Source organism: Pelophylax lessonae (assembly GCF_965119305.1).
Source record: "Pelophylax lessonae genome assembly, chromosome: 2".
Taxonomy (NCBI): Eukaryota; Metazoa; Chordata; class Amphibia; order Anura; family Ranidae; genus Pelophylax; species Pelophylax lessonae.
This window is the reverse complement of record NC_138769.1, coordinates 409,618,052-409,632,826: the sequence shown is the minus strand read 5'-3', so window position 1 is coordinate 409,632,826 and position 14,775 is coordinate 409,618,052. Positions and strand designations below refer to the sequence as shown.

The window sequence follows — 14,775 nt, the reverse complement described above, 5'->3', positions numbered from 1 at the left end:
TACGGTCCTAACCTTGTTTAAAACAGTGACACGTTTATCATTCCAGGTTAGAATATTACATTACAAACAGACAAGATACGTTTAACCACATATAACTTTATTATTATTGCCTTTTGTTTCACTTGACCCTCCCTTCTAGATTGTAAGCTCTAACGAGCAGGGCCCTCTAGTTCCTCCTGTTTTGAACTGTATTGTAACTGTATTGTCTTCCTTCACATTGTAAAGCGCTGCGCAAACTGTTGGCGCTATATAAATCCTGTATAATAATAATAATAATAATTATTACAAGGGTAATAATAACAGTGCGCTCCGAATTACATGCGATCTCTGTGATCGCAGAAATGTGAACCGGCACTAAATGTGAGATGTGAGGTCTTTTTGACCCCAGATCTCACATCGAAGAGGACCTGTCCTGCTTATTTCTATTACAAGGGATGTTTACATTCCTTGTAATAAAGTGATCAAAAAATATATTTTTTTAAATGGGACAGTGTAAAAAAAAAAAATAAAAGAAATAAGAAAAAAAAAAATTAAGCATCCCGCCCTCTGAGCTTGCGTGTAGTAGCGAACGCATACACAAGTCGCGTCCACATATGTAACCACACATGTGAGGTATCGCCGCGATTGTTAGAGCGAGAGCAATAATTGACGCCCTAGACCCCCTATGTAACTCTAAACTGGTAACCTGTAGAAATTTTTAAAACGATGGCTATGGGGATTTTTAAGTACCAGAGTTTGTTGCCATTCCGTGAGCGTGTGCAGTTTTGAAGCATGACATGTTGGGTATCTATTTACTCCGCGTTATATTATCTTTCACATTGGAGAAAAAAAAATAGGCTAACTTTACAGTTTTCTTATTTTTTTTATTCACATAAATATTTTTTTCCCAAAAAATTGCGTTTGTAAGACCGTTGCGCAAATACGATGTAACAAAAAAATTGCAACATTCTCCAGTTTATTCTTTAGAGTGAGGGTCCTTTCACACTGCGCAGGCGGATGACAGGTCAGTTTCTGCTCTGTGTGCAGAGACGGAGCTGTCAGATCCCCGCTGTCCTCTATGGGGAGATCGGATGTCCATTCTCATCTGATCCGCCAGACGGATGGAAAATAGGGTTTCTATCCGTTCGGATTTCACGGACAGGATCGAATCGGATAGCAGCGGATGTCAGTGGAGATGTCTCTGCTGACATCCGCTGCCCAATAGGGATGCATGGAGCATCCGATCAGGTCCGCCTGAAAAACTGAAAGGAGGATCGGATCGCCCGTGTGAAAGGGGCCATAGTCTCTGCTGCAAAAAAAAAAAAAGTTTTGGGGGTTCTAAGCAATTTTCTAGCAAAAAATACTGATTTTAACTTGTAAAGTGACAGAAATAGGCCTGTTCCTTAAGTGGTTAAAGCGGAGTTCCACCCATTTTAATAAGTTGAGATGTACGTAATCCTCTTTAAAAATGCTTTTACCAATGCAAACTATTTTATTTTGTAAGGAAATACCTTTTTTTCTTCTTTATTCATCCGCACTTCTGGGTCCTGCTGCCTATAGGCGATTACGTCACTAGCGATTCGCAAGGGCTCCTGGGATAGCGGCGTCATGTATCCCAGCAGCCCTTGCTAATCGCTCAGTGACAAAATCTTGCATTATTTCCAGACCGGCACCAGCTGTTCTCAGGGATGTATTTCATTCAGTCCGCGCTCTGCCCCGCCTCCTCTCAGTGAGCGCGGACTGAAAGCATTACATCCCATAGAGCTCACTGAGAGGAGGCGGGGCGGAGCGCAGACTGAATGCAATACATCCCTGAGAACAGCTGGTGCCGGTCTGGAAATAACGCAAGATTTTGTCACTCAGCGATTATCAAGGGCTGCTGGGATACATGACGCCGCTCCCAGGAGCCCTTGCGAATCGCTGAGTGACGTAATCACCTATAGGCAGCAGGACCCAGAAGTGCGGATGAATAAAGAATAAAAACAGTATTTCCTTACAAAAAAAAAAAAAATAGTTTGCATTGGTAAAAGCATATTTAAAGGGGATTTAGTCAGTCAGTGCATCTCATAATAAATGGGTGGAACTCCGCTTTAACATTAATGGCAGGGCACTTTTTTTTCTTTAATACATACATTAAATTTTACTTACTTTTGTACTTGTCACTTTCACTCTCTGTGTCACTGTCACTGAGTGACTGCTCAGCCTCAGAATCAGATTCTTCTTCTGGGTCGGTGCTGCTGGCTGCCTGGCTTAGTTGGAGTCATCACACAATACTGACCCAATTAAGTAAAGTGATTTTGTTTTTAAGTGCTAAGGGCAGAAACTGCTGAAGTAACATCAATGCAGCATGGATTCCACTTGGAGAGAAGCTGGAGCCTGGAGGGAGGAGGTGGGTGGAGCCAGGCTCTAGGCGCGCGAGGAAGGAGACTTAGCCTCGAGACTTAGCCTCGAGACTTAGCCTCGAGACTTAGCCTCGAGACTTAGCCTCGAGACTTAGCCTCGAGACTTAGCCTCGAGACTTAGCCTCGAGACTTAGCCTCGAGACTTAGCCTCGAGACTTAGCCTCGAGACTTAGCCTCGAGACTTAGCCTCGCGACTTAGCCTCCGCTGTAGATGCTGGGGCATCGCTCTCCTCCTCCACTCCTTAGGACCGGTGAGGTGACGTCACTGGTTGCTAGACGCCAATCGGCGATTGGCATAGCAACCAGTGCACTCACTGACTCACTGCGGGCGGGCTGCGGCTTCTGTTCTGTACAAGCCAGCGGCGTGGCGGCGGGACTACAAGAGAAGCTTTCAGCTCCGCCGCCGCTGCTTGCTTGCTGGCCTGCTCCTGGGGAGTCGGGACTCGGGGAGAAAGGAAGTTGGGAACTCTGCCGGACTGGAGAGTAAGTGGGTAATATTTTTTTCGGGGGGGGGGGGGGGGGGGGCAATTGACCCGATGCCCCCCCCCCCCCCTGGATCCGCCACTGAGCTGAGGTGGGAGACTCTGTCCATAGGGCAACAATCAGTCGTATACTGCACAAATCTGGCCTTTATGGAACAGTGGCAAGAAGAAAGCCCTTTCTTAAAGAGATCCATAAAAAGTGTCATTTAAAGTTTGCCACAAGCCACCTGGGAGACACACCAAACATGTGGAAGAAGGTACTCTGGTCAGATGAAACCAAAATCGAACTTTTTGGCAACAATGCAAAACATTGTTTGGCATAAAAGCAACACAGCTAATCTCCCTGAACACACTATCCCCACTGTCAAACATGGTGGTGGCAGCATCATGGTTTGGGCCTGCTTTTCTTCAGCAGGGACAGGGAAGATGGTTAAAATTGATGGGAAGATGGATGGAGCCAAATACAGGACCATTCTGGAAGAAAACCTGATGGAGTCTGCAAAAGACCTGAGACTGGGAAGGAGATTTGTCTTCCAAAAAGACAATGATCCAAAACATAAAGCAAAATCTACATTGGAATGGTTCACAAATAAACATATCCAGGTGTTAGAATGGCCAAGTCAAAGTCCAGACCTGAATCCAATCGAGAATCTGTGGAAAGAACTGAAAACTGCTGTTCACAAACGCTCTCCATCCAACCTCACTGAGCTTGAGTGGTTTTGCAAGGAGGAATGGGCAAAAATTTCAGTCTCTCGATGTGCAAAACTGATAGAGACATACCCCAAGCGACTTACAACTGTAATCGCAGCAAAAGGTGGCGCTACAAAGTATTAACTTAAGGGGGCTGAATAATTTTGCACGCCCAATTTTTCAAATATCCAATAAATTTCGTTCCACTTCATGATTGTGTCCCACTTGTTGATAATTTACAAAAAAATTACAGTTTTATATTTTTATGTTTGAAGCCTGAAATGTGGCAAAAGGTTGCAAAGTTAAAGGGGGCCGAATACTTTCGCAAGGCACTGTATTTCCTGGACATGTAGTAGATACACAGTTGGAGAGCACAGGTTATGGGGTAACCTACACTTGTGTGTTTTTACCGTTTTTTTATTGTCTTGTTTACATGGTCTTCTAGATAATGTTAATATAAAGCTTACCTACTGAAAAATCTGCATTTTTTTTTTTCTTCCACCTCAATACTGGAAGCTCCTCTTTGGCTAGTGGTGTAGTGCTCATTAAACTCCTTTGAGTACACACTTCACTTCTGGCAGCTATTTCTGTCAAAGAGGCGAGCTGATCATTTGCTTTCTCGCCTGTTGCCAGATACTCCAGGGAGACCGTCTTGCGAACCTGGTTAGCACCTGGGTTACTGCAATTCTTTTATACTTGACACATTGAACCCCCTTAGTCCGCATTTATTTCATTAATACCCCACAGGGAATACTCCTTGCTTAGCAATGGTGGACTACAGTTTCTCTGTAGTGGGAGCACATGGGACAAATGGCAGGAATCCCACTGCATGCCATGAAGAATCTCCAAGTACCTTTTTAGGCTGATAGCAATTCACTTATCCCGAACAAAGTCTTATTCTGCCACCACGCCAGCCCCCTAAGTTCGAACTCCCTCACAGACATCCAACATGTGGCCTGTCTGTCTAAAGCAGAATTTTCTTAACTTTGTCTGATTTACTGTAGAGACAATCACTTCTGGAATTGCTGGGTACTAACACCCATAAACGTTTTTCTGCCTCTGTCCCCCCTAATTATCTTCAGTCAGTTTACCTCAACTACCTAGTGCACCTACATTTGTAAGAGGGACTTTGGATTTTAAGTGGAGACGGCAGATGATTTTTCACCTATTGAATTTCATGAAGTTACTATTGTGGACTACTTGGTTTAAGTAGCTTGTTCTAGCGTCTAGATTGATCCACCTAGTACTGCTTATCCCCCACATATTCTTGCATTAAAAAAAAAAAAAAAAAAAAAAGAAGAAAACAATCCATTGATGGTTTTCCCTCCCTTAGGGATTCAGTTAATCGGTGTCTGGTGACTTTTTTGAAGTCCTGGACTGGAGAAATCAATGGGGAACTTTCTCTTGTATAGATGATCTGTATGTTTCTGCAAAATTACAACTCATACCTTCAGCATTTTTCTTCTATGTGGACTCAATGGACATCATTATCTATCAAATCTCCAGAATGGCTGACTTATTCCTGTAAGTGTGCACAGAATTTTATGAGTTACAGCCTGGTCCTCAGAATATTTTCATGAAATATACTCAAGCCCTTTGAAGGTACACGCCTCTTTGGAGATTCCCCTGAGGAATACATTGTATCAGCTACTGATGGAAGGGGGTTCCTACCCCACTAACCTCAATTCCACTTTACCTCAGGCAGTCACCTACTGCAGGTTCTTTCCCATTGAGGCAGACCCTTGATGACTAAGCCCTTTGTCCTTTGTAGAGTTACGCAAAGAAACTGTATTGCTGTCACTCTTCCATTTTTTTTTTTTCAATGCTACAGGTGCCTACTTGCTGCTCTACAAGGCTAACTGTTTTTTGTTACATTTCCCTTGTGGCTTATAATCACAAGATGTAGCTGTATGTGGAGTCCACATAGAAGAGCAGTGTTAAAGGATGAGTTGTAATTTTTCAGCAAGATACGCATCATCTATAACTAGAGAAATTTCACAGTTGATTTCTCCAGTCCAGGACTTCAAAAAAGTCACCAGACCCTGATTAACTGAATCATTAAGGGAGGGAACACCATCAATGGAAAGATTGACTTAATGCCAGCATTTATATTTACCACTGCATATAGATATTTAAGAATACATTGTCTTTAAAAAAGAAAATAAATTTTACATAATACCTATATTGTACACCACACTTTTTTAAGGTTATTATCTGAATATTCGAAACAATAATTAGCCAACTAATCGATTATGAAATAATCGTTAGTTGCAGCCCTACAGATAAGCACATCTCTAACGGATAAACCGGCACCCCAACCGGGCACCTCCGTTGACGGATGCTCCTAGTGCTTCCCAAGGGCTCCAAGCACTTCACCAGGCACTGTAGCCACTTCAGACCACACGAGCCGCCGCAGCTTGGTTAGGGTCTCGCCGTCTCCTACCCACCCTGGACCTACGACAAGGCTCCAGGTGCCCATGGGTGAACCTCTTTCCCCAGAGAGGGCAGCAGGAACAATCTCTTACAAGAGCTTAGTGATTATCCAAGGGAGTATGGAAGACCATTGCAATCCCTTGTAGCATATTCCCCCAATAAGAGACAGGACTCTAGATTGAGGGTGAACTAACTCAACTTTATTGAACAAGAAACAGACTTATAGATTTCCCCCCTTACAAGGTTACCGCCCAGGTGGACCTTGTTGAAAACGGGCCCTGTCATTCTCAATCCAAAGAAAACAGAGTTTTACACTCTCATACAGTGTACACTATCCCTCCCCTCTGCCTGATTACAGAAGCATATGCAGATGAAAGTGTATACTAGGGCTGCCACAACGCGTCGACGTAGTCGACTATGTCGACTACAAAAAATCGTCGACGTGCGTGAAAAGCGTCGATGCGTCTACGCGTGACGTCACACGCCCCCTGGCCGGCCGCCGCGCCGCTTGAAATTCCCCCGCCGGGCTCCGTCCACACCGATGCCGGAGACAAGACCGTCCACACCGATGCCGGAGACAAGAGGTGAGCGCTGACCGTCTCCAGCACCCCTGTACTCCGCCACAGCTTCTGCCGCAACGCCATCCTCCCCGATCACCCAGCTACTTAAGAGATGTCACATGTGCGGCACTACTGTACTGTGGCGGCTTGTAATGGCCTGTACTAGGTGGGAGGGCTTACTGGGGGGTCTGTACTGGGAGGGGGCTTACTAAGTGGTCTGTACTGGGAGGGGGCTTACTAAGTGGTCTGTACAGTACAGACCACTTAGTAAGCCCCCCTCCCAGTACAGACCCCTCAGTAAGCCCTCCCACCTAGTACAGACCCCTTAGTAAGCCCCCCCTCCCAGTGCAGACCCCTCAGTACGCCCTCCCACCTAGTACATACTGGGTGGGAGGGCGTACTGAGGGGCTTACTGAGGGGTCTGTACTGGGAGGGGGGGCTTACTAAGGGGTTTGTACTAGATTGGAGGGCTTACTGAGTGGTCTGTACTAGTGTACTGGGAGGGGGGCTTACTAAGTGGTCTGTACAGTACAGACCACTTACTAAGCCACCCTTCCAGTACAGACCCCTCAGTAAGCCCTCCCACCTAGTACAGACCACTTAGTAAGCCCCCCCTCCCAGTACAGACCCCTCAGTAAGTCCTCCCACCTAGTACATACTGTACTAGGTGGGAGGGCTTACTGAGGGGTCTGCACTGGGAGGGGGGGCTTACTAAGTGGTCTGTACTAGGTGGGAGGGCTTACTGAGGGGTCTGTACTGGGAGGGGGGGCTTACTAAGGGGTTTGTACTAGGTGGGAGGGCTTACTGAATGGTCTGTACTAGTGTACTGGGAGGGGGGCTTACTAAGTGGTCTGTACAGTACAGACCACTTAGTAAGCCCCCCTCCCAGTACAGACCCCTCAGTAAGCCCTCCCACCTAGTACAGACCACTTAGTAAGCCCCCCTCCCAGTACAGACCCCTCAGTAAGCCCTCCCACCTAGTACATACTGTACTAGGTGGGAGGGCTTACTGAGGGGTCTGCACTGGGAGGGGGGGGGCTTACTAAGTGGTCTGTACTAGGTGGGAGGGCTTACTGAGGGGTCTGTACTGGGAGGGGGGCTTAGTAAGTGGTCTGTACTAGGTGGGAGGGCTTACTGAGGGGTCTGTACTGGGAGGGGGGCTTAGTAAGTGGTCTGTACTAGGTGGGAGGGCTTACTGAGGGGTCTGTACTGGGAGGGGGGGCTTACTAAGGGGTTTGTATTAGGTTGGAGGGCTTACTGAGTGGTCTGTACTAGTGTACTGGGAGGGGGGCTTACTAAGTGGTCTGTACAGTACAGACCACTTAGTAAGCCCCCCTTCCAGTACAGACCCCTCAGTAAGCCCTCCCACCTAGTACATATACCACTTAGTAAGCCCCCCTCCCAGTACAGACCCCTCAGTAAGCCCTCCCACCTAGTACATACTGTACTAGGTGGGAGGGCTTACTGAGGGGTCTGCACTGGGAGGGGGGCTTACTAAGTGGTCTGTACTAGGTGGAAGGGCTTACTGAGGGGTCTGCACTGGGAGGGGGGGGCTTACTAAGTGGTCTGTACTAAGTGGAAGGGCTTACTGAGGGGTCTGCACTGGGAGGGGGGCTTGCTAAGTGGTCTGTACTAGGTGGGAGGGCTTACTGTGGGGTCTGTACTGGGAGGGGGCTTACTGAGGGGTCTGTATTAATTACAGGATTAATTAGCTAATCAAAAAAACACTCAATTAAGCAAAAAAAATAAAATAAAAATAATCGTTAGATTAGTCGACTAATCGTTAGTTGCAGCCCTAGTGTATACAGGAACTAAACAAATTATCTAGCCATCTGGACAGGACAATGTGAGGTCTTTAACATCTAACTATGGGCCAGGTAAACTTCAACACAATACTCATTACATTTCAATACACAAACAATAGGGAAGCCTGTCTGGCATGCAGGGACATGGAATGCACACATTATCTGGAAGTCAGATATTGCTGACAAATATGACTGTCCCATCTGAAGCAATTTAAACCATTAATTATCTGTTTTTCCCTTCCAGTGACGGTGAATACCGTCACAATCTCCATCAAGCTCTCTTCTTCTGGATGAAGGTTTTATTGCTCCATTTTTGGTAAAAGCATGGTTCCAAGGCTTTTACCCAAAGAGGGCACCCACCACATTCCTAATCTCAAAGGTCTGCATGAAATTTACCAATCAGTCATCGCCTTCTGCGTGAAGAAGGCAATGATGTGCAGGAGGCCCAAAGCCCAATTTTTTTTGTTTGCCAATGTCCAATCCTCCTTTTGGGCTGCATTGTAAGCCGAAGGTGAAAGACTTCCTGTGTATCTCAAATGATTCAAAACATAAAGCTGGTCTTTTACATGCGAATCTTAAATCTCTGAAAAAAATGCATATTCCATTTAAAGGATATCTGCATCATACACTATATTGCAAGTATGTTTTTCTCTTTTCAATAGGTAGAAATGGAAAGTTGGAACCAGGTGCAACAGCCTGTGGTTTTGCAGACCTGGAATATGGAATCTCCACACAATTATGAAAACAACTGTCGGGACACAACGGTCTTCCTTTGCCCCGGTGCAACATACTTTGAGGTGGAATTTGATGACAAATGTGAAACAGAAAAAAGGTATTAATCCTGTGTAATATTTTATTGAGACTCTGTTTTATTATATTTGTAATAATTTAAAATGCATATTCTTACTCAGGTATGACTATTTGGAGTTTACAGACGCCAGAGGTGGTAAAGTACGGTATGACCACAAAGTTGGTACGGATAAGTGGCCAAAGGTGAGTTCTGTGAAAAAGAGCAGTATGATAGATGAAGATACTAGTTTATTTGTATACTCATGTAACTGTCAGAATCTAGCCTGTTTAAGAACATACACAGAGTAATCTATATGTCGCATTGATCTCTTGGTAAATGTGCTGCAGTTGTTTGCTAACCATCATTCTTAACCACTTAAGCCCCAGAGGATTTGGCTGCTCAAAAACCAGACCCCTTTTTTCAACTTGGCACTGCGTGACTTTAACCACATCCCGCCTGCCCTGTAGCAGAATGACGGTGGGAAAGTGGTTGTATTATCCTGACCGGACGTCATATGACGGCGGCAGGATAATACGCTCTGCGCGCCCCCCGGGCGCAGAGCGCCGATCGGTGATGCGAGGTGTCAGTCTGACTCCCTGCATCTCCGATCTCGGTAAAGAGCCTACTGACGTAGGCTCTTTACCATGTGATCAGCCGTGTCCAATCAAGGCTGGTCACATAGTAAACAGGAAGAGCCGTTGATCAGCTTTCCTCAGTACGTGCCTGACAGGCACGAGTAAAGGAGTGCCGATGGGGGCTCCCCTGACCGGGGGGGGGGGGGGGGGGTAGTCACCGGTAATCAGATCATTGATTACCAGTGCAGACCCTCCGAGGGGTGCCACTAGAACCACCAGGGATGCCCACCCATGACTTCAGGGATGCCCACCCATGACCCCAGGGATGCCCACTATGGCCACCAGGGATGGCAATCAGGGCTCAGGGAGCACCCCCATTGCCCTCCCTATCAGTGCTGCCCACCAGTGCCCATCATTGCTATCTATCAGTGCCGCCCACCAGTGCCCATTATTGTCCACCAGTGCCGCCTATCAGTGCCGCCCATCAGTGCCCACCAGTGCCGCCTATCAGTGCCCAGCAGTGCCGCCTATCAGTGCCCACCAATGCTGCCTATCAGTGCCACCCCATCAGTGCCTGTCAGTGCAGTCTCATCAGTGCTTATCAGTGCAGGAAAAAACATATTTATTTACAAAATTGTATAACATAAACAAAAAAACTTTTTTTTTTTTTTTTTTCAAACTTTTCGGTCTTTTTTTTTATTTGTTTAGCAAAAAAGAAAAAACCTTGCTGTGATCAAATACCACCAAAAGAAAGCTCTATTTGTGGGGGGAAAATGACATAAATTTGGTTTAGGTACAGTGTTGCATGACCGCGCAATTGTCATTCAAAATGCAACAGCGCTAAAAGGTGAAAATTGGCCTGGGCAGGAAGGGGGTGAAAGTGCCCTGTATTGAAGTGGTTAACTGACAATTGCGCGGACATGCAATGCTGTACCCAAACGAAACGTACGTCCTTTTTTTCCCCACAAACAGAGCTTTCTTTTGGTGGTATTTGATCACCTCTGCGCTTTTTATTTTTTGCGATATTAATAAAAAAAGAGCGAAAATTTTGAGAAATTACATTTTCAACTTTGTCTTTTAAAAAATATCCAATATACAGTAAAACCTTGGTTTGAGAGTAACTTGGTTTGAGAGCGCATTGCAAGACAAGCAAATTTGTTAAAAAAATTTTGACTTGTATATCAAGACATCGCTTGTATATCAAGTAGCGTCATGTCCCAACTGGGTATAAAAGAGAAGAGAGGAGCCTCTAAGTGTAGCAATATTGTTACATTTAATGAAGGTTCAATATTTAGCAGCTCACATGTTTGATGATTAGACGCCCTAAGCTATTTGCAGAGAGGCATGTTGAGTGTTTTGCAGATCTCACTTTTTGTCACAAAGTTTTGGAAATTGAAAAAAAAGAGGAAAAAAAATGCATTTTCCTGTTTTTTCTTCATTTTCCAAAATAAATGAGAGCTGCAAAATACTCACCATGCCTCTCAGCAAATAGCTTGGAGTGTCTACATTGCAAAATGGGGTCATTTGGGGGGTTTTGTGCTATCTTGGCATTTCATGGCCTTCAAAAGTGTGATACGTAGTAAGGAGTGAAATCAACAATTTACGCCCTTAAAAAGCCTGAAGGTGGGGATTGGTTTTCGGGGTCCTGTATGCGGCTAGACTGCCAAAAAGTCTCACACATGGGGTATCTCTGTACTCAGGAGAAGCAGCAGAATGTATTTCTCTGTCGCTCATTGACAGACGTAGTCCTCGTTGATTAGTAACAACTCGGGTTATACTGCCCTCTACAGGAGTAGGACTAGACAGGAAAGAAAACGTTCTGGCCACACCCTAGGGGCAGTCCCAGAGGGTATATCCTCTCACTTCCTGCTACAGCAAATCCGTTTTTTTCTGTCTAGTTAGGAGTAAGGACCTAGATGCCTTGCTAGGATCTTCGGTCCTGGCAGGATTTTTTTTTTTCTTAGAAAGATTTTTTTAGACAGCTTTTTTCTCCAGTGTTCCTGTGAGATCTTCAAGCAAGAAAGCTGGAACTGGGCGACGGGCTGGATGTTGAGATCCAGTGGTCACCCCAGTTCAGCCTACGAGCGCGTGCAGGCCATAGCTCCGCGCTGGGTCGGCCGCGACATAGTCCCACTGGACGGGGACTGACCCTGCGAGTTAAACGTCTCGCTTAAACGCCAATGACCATGAGTCACGGCGTCCGTATTGGTCGACAGCCCTCCCACCCCGGTGGAGAGGGGTACTGTCAGGAGTTGGCGCCCGCCTGGTTCCGGTATGGTGAGTAGTATGTTCCCCCTTTTCCCCCTGACTGGTTTGTGGTGAACGCGGGCCCCTCTCTGAAATGGTAAGGATGGGGTCTCCCCTCTATCCTATAACATGTCACAGATCCCCCTATTTGAGTGTGATTTTTGTGAACAAGAAACCAGGAGGCTTGGTTTGGGAGCTGACAATCTGTCATTTCAAAACTGTAAAGATGACTGAAGTCAGTGGCAGTACTAGAATATTACTGTGGTAGCATAAGGTATCCTACCTGTCAGAGGTGTACCACAGGGCGATGTCTATGCATGTATAACTGCAGTCCAGATCGCATTCCTCCAGCAAGGGCAGGCTGCCTTCCGACGGCCCACGGACCGCATGCGGCCCGCCAGGGTCCGGTACCGCCGGCCAGGCTGATCACCATCCAGGGTGAAGTTTGGGGGGCCGATGCACTCCCGCAGGCCGCTAGGCCGAACACAGCATCCCGCAGGCCGCTGCTAAACCGCCGCTATCCTAACAGGCCGCCGCCATTGTCTTGCAGAGCACACGAGGCCGCCATATTGGCGTAGCCTCGTGTCTCCAGCATGGGGGCGGCCATGTTTGAGGTGACCAAACACCTCGTGGAGCCAGGGGGAGGCGCCGGAAGGCGTGTTAAGGGGCGGAGCCGCCTCCTTTACCCAGGAAAAGGGCCAAAGACTTCCTGTCTGTAACAGGACAGCACTGAGCAAGCTGATGAAAACTTCTGTGCATCAGGGATGAGCCTTGGGGTCTCTCTCTCTCTCTCTGTGGGGTCCAAAAAGGCAGGTAACACTGAGGGGCGCTGTTGCGACTGGGGGATACAAAAAAAAAAAACAAAGTTTTTTACTTTGTCATTTTTTGTCGCTGGCAAATGTCTTGTATAATCATTGACCCTGCCGCATAGGTATCCCCACCTGATCCCCTCAAGGTGGCCGCAGGACCCTCCAGTACCCCACTTGTTTTTAATGCATTATCGGCAGTTTTGGAGTCTTTGGTATCCGGGGTGGAGGTGGCCTGTCAAGGACGGGGGTCAAGAAGCGACCCCCGCCTACCCCTATTTTTTATCTGATACTTCAGATACGGATTCGGAGCTGGTCAATGCAGCTGCAGGTCCCTCTTATGGGGCTGTTGTCTCAGGTAATGTCTCCTCAGCAGTGAGGAGAACGTTTCTGCCTCCGCCATAGCACAAGAGTGTTGGATGCACTAGTTGTGTCCGTCCGGGAAACCTTTAGTCTTGAGGTTACACCGGCAGAGGTAGCTGAGACTGAAATTCCTTTTTGGTACTTGTTAGCCTACCAAAAGGGCGAAGGATTTTCCTTTACCCAAATGGGGTCGTTTTGAAACGAACCCCTGTTATTTCCTAATGCATGGCTAGGCACTATCCGTTTGAGGAATCCCTCTTTAAAGGATAGACGGTACCACCTGCTGTCTTGCCACAGACTGTTAGGATAAAGAGGACCTCGTAACCAACGAGGACCTTCCCTTTCTGCTCATAAAGAGTTTGTTCGTTCCGCGAGGGCGGGCGATAAGGCGAAACCCTCCAAAGCCCCTTTAGAGGGGTTTCAAAGGGCGCTGGTTGGCTAAACAAAAAGTCCGGCTCAGCCAAGCCTGAAAAATACAGCCTGATGCGCCCCTACCCATCTCTGGGGTGGGGGGAGGTCTTCACCGGTTTCCGGATCCATGGCTTGCCAGAACCCCGGACTAAGGGGTTCGCGAGGTCATACGGTCAGGATACAGGATAGAGTTTCGATCACTTCCACCGGTGCGATTCTTCCCTTCTAACATTTAACGGTTTCAGGGGTTCTATTCGAACCTGTTCACAATGCCCAGGAAAGAGGGCAAGGTGCGTCCAATTTCTGGACTTGGGGAAAAATAGAGTCCATCCGAACAGTGGGGGCCTCCCTGCATCAGGGGGATTTCCTGGCGTCCATAGACATTTAGGATGCCTATCTTTATATCCCCATCATCGCAGGACATCAGCGTTTTTCTTCGCTTTCCCAAAGATCATCCCTGGTTCCCACCAGGAGACTGAACTATCTGGGCCTAAGGTTGGATACATCCTGGGCAAGAGTTTCTCCTTGCGGAGAAACTCCAGAAGGTTCAGTCAACGATTCGGATGTTGCTGTCCATCAATTGGCTGGGACTGATGGTGGCCTTCTTAGAGGCAGTACCGTATACCCAGTCTCATACCCGAATTCTCCTGAAGGAGATTCTTTTCTAATGGAATCAGAATTCCGATTCCCTGGACAATCGGATCCGGTTGAGCGAGCGGACCAGGAAGTCTCCAATGCTCAACCAGGGGAAGTCATTCCTTCCGATAGTATCCAGGTTACCAATAAGGGTATCGGAACTGAGAGCGATCAGATTTTGTCTGATTTACTGGATCGAGCAGCTCTAGAGCAGCCCGATTCGGATCTAATCGCATATGGCCTCTTCATCCAGAGGTTTTTCACTAGCTGTCCCTTCATTGGGGCACCCTGGATGTGGATCTGTTGGTACCTTGGCTCAACAGGAAGGTGCGGAGGTTTGTAGCTCGCACCCGCGATCCTCTAGCGGACGCAGCAGAAATGCTGATCGCCCCGTGGGGGCAGTTTCAGCTACGGCATGCCTTCCATCCTCTCAAGTTACTGCGGGAACTTCTGCGCAGGATAGAGGTGGAGGGAATTCCAGTTATTCTGGAAATTCCGGACTGACCTCGTCGAGCCTGGTACGCCGACTTGGTGAGGCTAGTCACGGACGCTCCTTGGGGACTTCCTCTCAGGGAGGATTTGCGGTCTCAGGGACC

The 14,775-nt window shown here is 47.1% G+C and overlaps 1 protein-coding gene across 1 annotated transcript in view; it reads left to right on the top strand.

Moving 5' to 3' along the window:
• The window catches only part of ZZEF1 (zinc finger ZZ-type and EF-hand domain containing 1), a 499,621-nt gene that overhangs the window by 213,734 nt on the left and 271,112 nt on the right, over positions 1–14,775 (top strand). The window contains exons 22-23 of the mRNA XM_082244777.1: positions 9,014–9,183; positions 9,263–9,344. Of these exons, the coding sequence (XP_082100903.1) occupies positions 9,014–9,183; positions 9,263–9,344 (252 nt within the window). The remainder of the gene's footprint in view (positions 1–9,013; positions 9,184–9,262; positions 9,345–14,775) is intronic.